The sequence below is a fragment of the Elephantulus edwardii genome, unplaced genomic scaffold (assembly GCF_000299155.1).
Source record: "Elephantulus edwardii isolate Elephantulus edwardi_28Jun2011 unplaced genomic scaffold, EleEdw1.0 scaffold00038, whole genome shotgun sequence".
Lineage (NCBI taxonomy): Eukaryota > Metazoa > Chordata > Mammalia > Macroscelidea > Macroscelididae > Elephantulus > Elephantulus edwardii.
Window position 1 is genome coordinate 15,346,194 of NW_006399788.1, and position 11,283 is coordinate 15,357,476.

Below are 11,283 nucleotides of genomic sequence, written 5' to 3' on the forward strand. Positions count from 1 at the left end.
CACTGGGAAAGTCTGATATCAGAGACTTCTCCAAAGTACTGAAGAGCAATGATGTCAATCTAAAGACTAAGGTGTACCTGATACAGGCCATGGTTTTTGCCATCACTTGCTATGCATCAGAGAGCTGGGCAATGACTAGGGATGAAAGAAGAACAAATGATGTCTTTGAGCTGTGGTGCTGGAGAAGAGTCTTGAATATACCATGGACTGCTAAGGAACCAGTTTGTCTTAGAGAGGGTGAAACCAGGCTGCTCCTTGGAGCTAAGGATTCTGAAGTTTTGTCTGACATACTTTGGACATGCTGCAAGGAGGGGCTAGTCCTTGGAGGAGACATCATGCTTGAGAGGGTGGGGAGATAGCACGAGAGAGGAAGACCCTCGATGAGATGGACTGATTCAGTGACTGGGATAATGGGAGTAGGTGTGTCAGAGACAATTAAATCGGCACAGAGTTTAGGGCTATTGTGCATAGGGTCGATATGAGTCACAGGTGACTCGACAGCACATAATAGCAACAAGTTAAGACACTATCATATCAAAGTAAACAGAATATTTATGTTGCGTTTCAGGGATGCCATTTTGTGGAGTGTTGCCAGTTGGGGAAATTATTCTTGGCTTTAGGGGCAAAATTAATACTTCAGGAGAGAAACATCCCAAAAGGTAGAGTGGGTGGTAGATGCTGAAAAAAAGAAAAAGAAAGCATACTGGGTCTGAGACTATTATAAGAAAGGAAAAGAAAGTACCAGGAGCCCATGCACACTTCAAAGACCCTGGAACCAAGAAGTAGAAAAACCCCAGTGATGTTCTAAGATGGGGATAGGGCTTTGTTTTGTTACCGTGGTATTTTGGGCTAAGTTTTATAGTACAACAAAGAATCTCAAAAGGAGATGAAAAATTTCTTCATTTCTAGGAATTATTTTTAAAAGTGAAGTCAGGCTAGATTAAAACGCAGCTAAAGTGATTAGGGAGTCAGAAGATAACAAAAGGAAATCAATCTTCTCTTTAAATGTGGACCTGGTCAAATGTAGCATCTAATCCATTCACAACGATGTCTGTGTCTACACTGCTTCTGACGAAGCCCTCAGCCATTCACACAAGAAGCGGCTCTAAAACTAAGTGAGGCAGTCTCAGTAACATGTCACAAGGAGACTAAAGACGAGGTAAAAGAAAATCTTTGGTCTTTGCTGAGACATCATTTCTGATTTACACAGTAATTATAAATGAATGGAAGGGTAATTAGCTATTCACGGCTCAACAATCATAAACAAAAATACAAAAATGAAGTTCTAGTTTTGATTATATGATTCAAGGAGTTAAGTAAGTCTCCAGTTTCAGAAAGCAAATGAGCATCAAGAGAAAGCAGAACTAAAACAGTCACTTACCAAATATCTTCAGGCCAGCCATACTTTATTAAATCTTCATCTATGGTGAGATACAAAAAAAAGCAACAAAAAGGTAAGGGGGAAAAACCATTCAATGAAAATACACCAGGGTTTACAGGAAGTTAGGAAGGGGGAAAGTACCAATTACTGGCATAATTGTTTTTCTTCTCTGCTTAGCAGAGTGAAAGATTATTTCAGAGAGGCTTTAGTGCTTTAAAATTCAGAAAAAATAAAAAGAATCTGAACAATTGGGTAATACAAACTTGACAATTTTTATAACACTTCCAGTCTAAAACTAAAAAATGGTTTATATATGAAGATAAAACACAAGTCAGAGGAGCTGAGAAATCAAATGTTAGAAAACTGATTCACTCTAGTATCTGTTAAAATGGTTTTGCTAAACGTTTTAAAAGCATGAACTGCATTTCACACTTAAAAACCACACAAACTATCAATTTTTAAATTGTAGAAAATCAGAAAAACTGCACGCTAGGAAAAAAAAACAAAAACCAACAAACACCAAAAACTTAATTCTGGCTTTTTTCATCATTCAGACATTTAGCTCCCTGATGACACCTGCTGGCTACTACATAGAACAGAACTGAAAGCTTTTCTGTGAGTGAATCATATTTAAATTCATTGATTTTAATCCCAAAATGTCAAGATAAATGGTGTGATATGTTAAGACTGCTAGAGAGCACAACCGCTTTAAACACGTAATTTCTGGTGGTAAAATAACTTAGAAAACTCACTGCTGACAGGTTGAGGCCAACTTAGAGCTGACTCTCCAGTAGGTTTCCAAATTTGTAAATCACACAGGATGAGATTGCTCATTTCTCCCCTCGGAGCTGCTGGCGGGTTTGAACCACCAGAGAAGTGCCTTTGGGTTAAGAGCACAGCTCCCACTGTGCTATCTTAACTCAGAAAAGGAGAGTGACAATGGTTACACAACTCAGAGCACGTAACCAATGTCACACAATTATGTAGAAATTGCTCAACTGGGGTATATTCTCAACAAAAATACGACTATTTTAATTTTTTTTTTTAATGTAATGTCCTTCTTCAATTTACAAGGTAAATTAGAAGAAACTGACAGCTCCAAATGACTAAAGGTTGGTGGGAGAAGGGTGTGGCCATAAATCCTGAGTGTAGATTTATGTCCCCAGAAATAAACACCTACCACAGACACCTAAAGGAGTCCATAATCGAGTCCCAACTCAACCCACTCCATAAAACGTTCTCAGCTCTCCCTCAATACATTTACTCTCCGCCCATCTTTCTCTCATGGAACTACACAGGTGGATTTCAACTATTAGAGCCTTTAGGTTAACCATGAAATTATCAATAGACTATGTCAGTTGAGTTCCCAACTTCAACAGCCGGTCAAAAAAATTATGCAGGTTGAAGCTAGCTTTGCTTTTCTTTCTTTCTTTCTTTTTTTTTTTTTTAATGTATGTACCGTCAAATCAGATCTGACTGGTACAGGAGGAGGTTGTCCCTCCTTCTTCAGCAGAGCATCTGGTGGATTCGAACCTCACATCTCTGGAATTGCAGTGCAGCTTCCTGCCACTAGGCCACCAGAGAGCACCAGAAGCTAGCTTTTCTTTTTAAAATAAGACAGAATAAAAAGCAGAGGACATAGTCTCTCTGTGTTCGAGTAGGAACCAACTTACGGCTGGGGCTCCCTTGGTTTTCCGAGGCTGTAAACTGCACAGAAGACTGCCATCTTTCCTCCCCAGAGCTACTGGTGAAGCTCACCCACCAGAGAGGCCTGGCTTTGGGGCTGCTGCACAGCACTCCATGGACTAGGCTATCAGAGCTCCTTACAACAGTCTCCTCATAAAAAAAATAGGACAAAATAAAAAAGTAGAAAATGTTTCCACTAACCTTAAAAGGGGTAAAAATATATAAAAAGAAATCTCTTCAAAGACCAAACCACAGAGGCTGTTGGTTTGGCCTACATTAGTACAGGTTAAAAATATTTGAGCACCTTAACGTAACTGACACCACAAAAACCTCTTTGTAAAGTTTTTAGTCAGCAACAGATGCTTCAATTAAATATTATCTGATCGAACTAGAGCCTAGTGAGTTCCTGGAAGCACAGTGGAGTAAGTGTTGGCTAAGTGAAAGGCTGGTAGTTTAAACTCATCAGATGGTCCACTTAGGCTGAATGAAAACACAGTCAGCTTCCCTAGATATTCACAAGCTCAGAAACCCTACATGGCAGTTCTCCTCTACCCTACAGGGTCACTGTAAATCAGAATCAACTCTAAAGAAATGAGTTTGGGTTTGTAGAGTTCCTATAGATTGCTGCCTGGTTCTCTCTCAAAGAATGACGCATCTATGTAGTTAACTAAACCTTCACATCCATCTTACCATGTGTGGAAAATACACCGACACTTACTCGATGGAATTTAAAAATTGAGTATTTTTTAAATACTTACTTTCATATTTATCTTTTCCCATGTAAATGGTGTAAGCAGATGAATTATCTAAAACAAAACAAAAACACAAACCACCAATTAGATATAAATTCATCACCAAAAAAAACTATTTCATTAAAATACAAAAAAACAACCAAGATTAGTAGTTAGCAAATGACAGTCCATTGGCCAAATCCAACCTGTTATGTATATTGCCAGTGAACTGTTCTTACCTTTTTTTTTTTTTTTTTTTGAGGAGGAACAAAATATATACATACGCTGGAGAGAGTGAGGCTCACAGAACCTAAAATATGTTAGTTACACAGATGACAGTCATAACCTTGCTTCAATATGGATTACATCCCAAACATAAATCCTCCACCCTGACTTGAGTTGTGGTGCTGGAGAAGGGTACTGTCGAAGAACAAACCTGTCTTGGGAGAAAGTGCAACCAGTGCGCTCCTTAAGACAGGGATGGTGAAACTTCATCTCACCTACTTTGGGCATGTTAGAAAGAGCCATTCCTTAGCAAAAGACATCATGCTTGAAGTGGTGGAGGGTCAGTAAAGGAAAGACCCTCAATGAGATAGACTGACATAGTGACTGTGACAATAAGCTCAAATACAGCAGAGAGATGAGGATGGCACAGGATAGGGCAGGGTTCAGAAGTGTTGTTCATAGGGTGTTAAGAGTCAGCTCAACAATGTCTAACAACAACATGTGATCCTTTACAGAAGCAGATTCCTGACCTTTTTAAACAGCTATTTTCTTACTTTCTCAGGAATAGTTACAGTTCAGTCATATACTTTTGTATTACTCAAAAGAATTCAGAGAGAAGCAAAACACCCACAAACCTCAATCATTTAAAATAGGTAGAGGCAAGAATGATATGACTTTGTTTCACACACTTTGGGATATTAAGAGGGGTCAATCCTTGAAAAGGTTATTATGCTTAGAGTAGTCGAAGGTGAATGAAGATGACTCATCAAGACGGGCTGACACAGTGATTCTAATGAGGGGTTTGAGCAAAGTGGACATTCTGAGGAGCGTACAGTATCAGGCATTTTCATTTTGTTGTACACAGCACCCCTGAGTTGGAACCTACTTGATGGTATTTCACAATATACCTATTCAACTTTTATTTTAGTTTATGTTATTTACCCATACTCACTATATCCCATGTCTGCCGCAAATTAAAATGGACTATTACATTCAGAGGACTATGACTTTGACATTTTTCTAAGAGTTTGAACTTTCATTTTACATCATTATTCACTTGTGCTGTCAGGTGAATTCTAACTCAGAGCAACACTACAGGACACAGCAAGATTATCCATAGTGTCTCCTAAGCTACGGGAGCAGATGACCACACCCTCTCAGGGTACTTGGTGAATTCAAAGTGCTGACTTTTCAGGCAGTAGACTCAATGGCACATAACAACAACAAACAAATTAAGCACTGTAACCACTGTGCCACACCCACCTGGGACTCTGACTCACAGTGACCCCTATGTATGACATAACAATACTTTAAACCTGTCCCATCCTCACAATTTCTACTATGCTTAAGGCCATTGTTACAGTCACTGTGTCAGTCCAACTTATTGAGGGTCTTCCTCTCTTTTCTGACTCTATTTTCCTAAGCATGCCTTTTCCCAAGGACCTTGTTGTGCCTCAGTTCATTTAGAGCCATTAAATCCAAATCCCTGAAGGACTGAGGACAAGATGGGCAGTGTTTTTTAAAAGGTCCCCAAGTGACTCTAATTCAAAGTGAGAACCAGGAAACATTATACTAAACTATACTAGGTCTACACAGAGTTAATCTTAGCAATGGCATTTGCTATACTGAGGTAGTGTGTTTTAATATGGGTATCTTCAACCCGTACACCAGCAAAAAGTCTACAGTTTCCTGGTAAAATTATAGCTGGCCCTTGGGTTTTTCTAATCATCTAAATTTGTTTGATCTCAATTCGATCTAAACTACTGAATTAACAGTTACTGCGTCAATTCATTTTTATGAGCAAAAGCTGCCTTATCTTTCTCCCGCAGGGTGGCTTATGGGTTTGAACCACCTATCTTCCAATTAGCAACCCAACAGGTTTATTATTATGACACAAGGGCTCATTCATTACACTGCTAACTGAAGAGTTGGCAGTTTGAGTCCACTAGCCACCCTGTAAACAAAAGATGAATAGTCTCTTCCTGTACAATTTAGTCTTGGAAACCTGGTGGAGGGTTGCAGAGTCAGGAACTGACAGCAAAGGGTTTGGTTTGGGCCCTCGATCTACAAAGCAAGAGCAGGGCTGGGCTGTGCAGTCAGTCACCTGTATCTTCAGAGCACTGAACTAGCACAGAGGACAGGCATTCTTAAGGGCAGAGAACAGGAATCTATGACATACAAATCTCACCATTTTAATATAGGTATGCCTGTACTTTCAGCAATAAGCTCCTTAAATTACCAGTCCTAGCTTCCTTTTGTGAATAGGAAAAATGTACATTTGGTGATTTTCTAGTATCAAAAAGAGAACAACAGGATCCACAACTCTGCTGAAGGACATCTCTTCTATTAAGGAAATCTGTGTGTATGAGAGTCTCCAGGTGGCACAAATGGTTGAGTGCTAAGTTACTATCAGAAAAATTGGTGATGAGACACAAGTGTCTCCAAAGAAAGGCCTGATGATCCACTTCCCAAAGTTACAGTTACTGAAAACCCTACAGAACACAATGCTACTCTGAAAACACCATGAAAGAGACTCAGCTCTACTGCATCTGGTTTGGTTTCTCTTTCTGTATGTGTGTTAATGATTAGCACATAAGGATTCAGGATAGCTTTAAGGAGATAAAACTAGCTTGAGAAGGAGTTTTGCTGCCAACCCAAAGGCAAGTGGTTTGAATCGATCAGCTGCTCTGTGGTAAAAAGATGGGCAATCTCCTCCTATGTGATTTACGGCCTCTGAAAACCCCCTGGAGGGTCAGTTATGGGTAGATTCTGACTCAACAGTACAGAATAACAACAAAAACATAAAATGCATTTAGTACCTATGTGTCCTTCCTATTGTGTTCCACTCTTGGGCTTGTATGGGCATTGAACTATCAATATGTTATGGAAGACTTCCATGAGCAGAGAAGCAACAAAGATACTTTAGTTATTGGAAAACAAGGCCAAAAAAGGGATGAAATCACACGTGGTAAAAGTATGCAATTTTTCAGGCTAATATACATTTTCTTTCTGGTAAACAGAATAATATGGGTAAGAAAAGCCAAATTTACAGAGGCATGAAAATCATTTATGTAAGTCTTAAGTTTATCCACTGAAAAAATAGTAAGTAAGCTATGAAAAGGTAGAAGGAAAAGTTTAAGTCACAGCTTTCCAAGGCCATAATTTTCTCATCTCTAAAGAGAAACTACCTCACTTCTCAAACCCACACAAACATGGAACTAGTTTCATTTAAATCTCACCTTGAAAAAACCAAATTGAACAGACAGTGCCATTAGTTAAACAAGAATTTATTGTTTATTTATCCAGCAAATGTCTACTGAGTATCAATTAGGCACTAAGGAAAAGGAAACAAGATAATGAATCTTACTCCTACCCTTCTGAGCTCTGGTGCACCAGATCCATTCACACTAAAGAAAACCGCAAAGCCAGAGGAGAAAAATGGGCAGTCTCCTTTAAGACTGCTAAGCTTTATAGCCCAAGAAACCCAACGGAGGGTAAGTTTATTATTCTGCATCCCTGCCCTCAAAGTAACTTAAAGCCAACATACATACTTAATATCATGTGTTAGATGTAATGCTAAATGTATTCATGGGACATTAAGGAGATAGAGAAGAAGTATGTCTAAATATTCAGGAGGGAATTTGTTAAGATACAGTTACCTTGGGGGAAAATAAGGCAGGGCTATATTAACGGAGTTAAGAGTTAACTAGGAGTTAGTTGAGTCGAAAGAAAGCGCATGAGCAAGGAATGAAACAAAGGTGAGAACTACTCAGGAACTAAAATGAGATCATCTGCTCAAGACAAAAAAATATGTCAACTTTCAAGATCTGGAACATAAAGCCTGTAAAATAAGTGGCTAGACAGCCATTCCAGGGAGCTTTGGTGACCCAGTGGCAAGAATGTGCGCTGCCAACCAGAAAGCACATTGCTGGACTCCATCAGTGGCTCTGAGAAAATGAGCAATCTCCTCCGTTGCTATTTATAACCTCTGAAAACCCGCTGGAGTGTCAGTTATGAATGGTTCCTACTCAACGGCATATAAGAACATATGGACATTCCAGGACCTTTTTCTTTCTTTCTTTTTTAAGAGGTCCAGTGCCCGACCAACCCAAAGGCACGTGTTTCGAGTCCTTCAGGCTCGCGCCAAGGGAGCAAGATTGGGCAATTTTCATGTCTCTGGAGGATCAACAGAATCGGTTCCAACCTCAACAGCACATAAGAGTAACAGGGTCTTTTCATTCCTGTTGAATCTCAAGCCCTAAAACCTTCTTACAAGAGTTTGGAAGATCTGTAACTGGCACAACCAAAATAAAGCCCGCAAAAAATCAGCAGAACATACAAGAGCCACAAAGCTGCCGCGTTCCATAGAACAACAGGAGGCCCTTCTGAAAAATGGGGAAAACCCCTCTGATGGAAAGACAGCAAAGGAGAATCAAATCCCCGCACCCCAAGACTTCTGATCACGATGTGCCTGGGTAGGAGAAAAGGCCATTAATGTTGATCCAGCGGGGGACACCCAACACCGAAAAAGAGAGAACCCTACTCTTCAGGACCAGATCAGGGTAGTAAGGCCGGATGAGGTATCGGCTTCGGAGCCCACTTGTGGGACAAGAGCCCGGAAGATCAGGGTGCCCACTCACCGCTACTGCTGGTGAAGTAGAACACCATGGTCGAGGCGCAGGGGCAGCCACTCCGGAGCAAAGAAGCAGCGCTCAACTTGTGCAGCTAAGGATGCAAGTCGGCAGCCACCTTTTCCCCGGAATTACTTCAGCCACTTCCTGCGGAAGTCAGGGTGCGTCATAACACTGGTCCGTAGGCACCATCTTTATTCCTGGCAAAGTTAAAGCGGTTGGTTGTTGGGTCGTTAAATATCTTGAGGAGTAAAGAGAGAGGTGGATCTAGGGCATTTGGTAATAGGGAAAGTTATTTTTTTAAAATCATAAAGGAAAAAAATGTAAGATTCTATACCCGTTGGCTGTAAAAATGGGTTAAAAGATCATAAAGCTGGTGCCAAACTGGCCTTGTTTCTTTGCTTTGTATGTAGGATTCGCGATGAGTCAAAAAACGACTGGAAGGCACCGAACAACAAAAATGAAAGAGCTATCTAAGTTAAATATGAAAGCTAAGTTAAATATAGGAATTTGTTACAACGTTCGTTTTCTGATCATTAATTTTTTTTTGTTTTGTTATGGCGTCTAATTTGTTAATTTACAGGGACAGCATTTATCAAAAAACAAGCACCTAAAATGCAGTTTGAAGTAAAATTTCTGAAAGTCAATTTTTATTTTTGGGAAATCAGAATTTGCCAGTTTTCTTCAGAAAGAACGTAGTTCCCTAGATCCTCTTATTAAGTACCATAGTGTCAAAACCAAACCATAGCTGACCCTCCAGCGGATTGTCAGAGGCAGTTAATCGCCCAGGAGGAGATAGTCTCCCCGGCAGTCGCTGAATCGCCCAGGAGGAGATAGTCTCCCCGGCAGTCGCTGGTGGCCTCGAACCAACTGCCTTCGGGATTGCAGTGCAGCTTCTTGCTACTAGGCCACCAGAACAATGAGCCTCGAAGGTAACATTATTTAAATCCTCTTGTTCTTGTTGTTATGTGCCTTCGAGTTGCTTGCAACTCATAGCGACCCTATGTATAAGAGCTCTAAACCCTGCTCAATCCTGTGCCAACCTCATTATTTCTGACATACCTACTCCCACTACCCCAATCACTAAATCGATCCATCTCATCGAGGGTCTTCCTCTCCTGTGCTGTCCCTTCAACCTCCCAAACATGTCCCTTTTCAAGGACTGGTCCCTCCTTGCAACATGCCCAAAGTATGTCAGATGAAGCTTCAGAATACTTCCCTCCAAGGAGCAGCCTTGACTTCACCTTCTCCAGGACAAACCTGTTTGTTCTCCTAGCAGTTCATGGTATACTCAACACTCTTCTCCAGCACCACAGCTCAGAGGCATCCATTCTCTTTCTACCATCCCTAGTCATAGTCCAGCTCTCTGATGCATAGCACGCAGTTGTGAAGACTGTAGCCCAGATCAGGTGCACCTTAGTCTCCAGCCTGATGTAGTTGCTCTTCAGTACTCTGGAGAGGTCCCTGACAGTTAACTTTCCCCAGTGCAATTCTTCTCTTAATTTCCTGGCTGCTGGTATCAAGAGTGTGGACTGTGGAGCCAAGCAAACTAAAACTATTAACTATCTCAATCTCTTTACCATCCATACTGAAATACTCTTAGGTAACTTACTATTTTGACCAGGTGCTTTCTCTTGAATTTTGTTACTCAACTACCAGAAAAGTCGTTTCTTTGGACACTAATCTTTCTACATAAATGTGCCTCTAACTAAAACCAAAATTGATCTTTTAATTAGTCTTCAAATTCACACAGAAACAAAATTAGTCATATTTAAAAAATTTTAATTAATATTACTGCCTCATAAGCATCCAAAGTACTGAAGAGCAACTATGTCAGTCTGGAGATTAAGGAGCGCCTGATCCAGGCCATTGTCTTTGCAGTTGCTTGCTATGCATCAGAAAGTTGGACAATGACTAAAGATGATGAAAGAGAATTGATGCCTTTGAGCTGTGGTGCTGGAGAAAAGTATTGAATATACCATGGACTGCTAGGAGAACAAATAGGTTCATCCTAGAGAGGGTGAGACCAGGCTGCTCCTCGGAGGCAAAGTTTCTGAAGCTTCGTCTGACATACTTTGGACATGTTGCAAGGAGGGACCAGTCCTTGGGAAAGAGACGTCATGCTTGGGAGGGTGGAGGGACAGTGCAGGAGAGGAAGACCCTCCATGAGATGGATTGATTCAGTGACTGGGGTAATGGGGGTAGGCATGTCAGAGACAATAAGGCTGGCACAGGATAGAGTTTAGGGCTATTGTACATAAGGTCGCTATGAGTCGCAGGTGACTCGACGGCACCTAACAACAACATAAGCAACCTGGCATCTTTCATTTTTAACTCGTTGTTTTCCCTGAAGGATATCAACATTCATTAATCCCAGGTTCTGGAATGGATTTAAACGTCAGTGACCTTGAAATATATGGAAGCTTCCATAGTATTTAGTCTAGATCTAATTCATTTTCTAGATCATGAAGTTGAACCTATCACTTAACTACATGTATTTTTAACTAAAAATATGGCAAAGACTTTAGCAGTTTTCAGAGACACACAGATAATTCCAATAGCTAACAATCAAGGATTGCTTTTAGAAACTCAGTTTTACAAAGCAAAAACAATTCACATATTCCCTGTA

At 40.5% G+C, this 11,283-nt stretch overlaps 1 protein-coding gene across 1 annotated transcript in view; it reads right to left on the reverse strand.

The window, feature by feature from the left end:
* The window catches only part of CCDC25 (coiled-coil domain containing 25), a 45,010-nt gene extending 36,254 nt beyond the window's left edge, over window positions 1-8,756 (reverse strand). The window contains exons 1-3 of the mRNA XM_006884926.1: window positions 8,664-8,756; window positions 3,826-3,873; window positions 1,382-1,421 (exon numbers count right to left, since the gene is read on the reverse strand). Coding sequence (XP_006884988.1) covers window positions 1,382-1,421; window positions 3,826-3,873; window positions 8,664-8,691 — 116 coding nt within the window. The 5' untranslated portion in view covers window positions 8,692-8,756. The remainder of the gene's footprint in view (window positions 1-1,381; window positions 1,422-3,825; window positions 3,874-8,663) is intronic.
* Window positions 8,757-11,283: the final 2,527 nt, after the last annotated feature.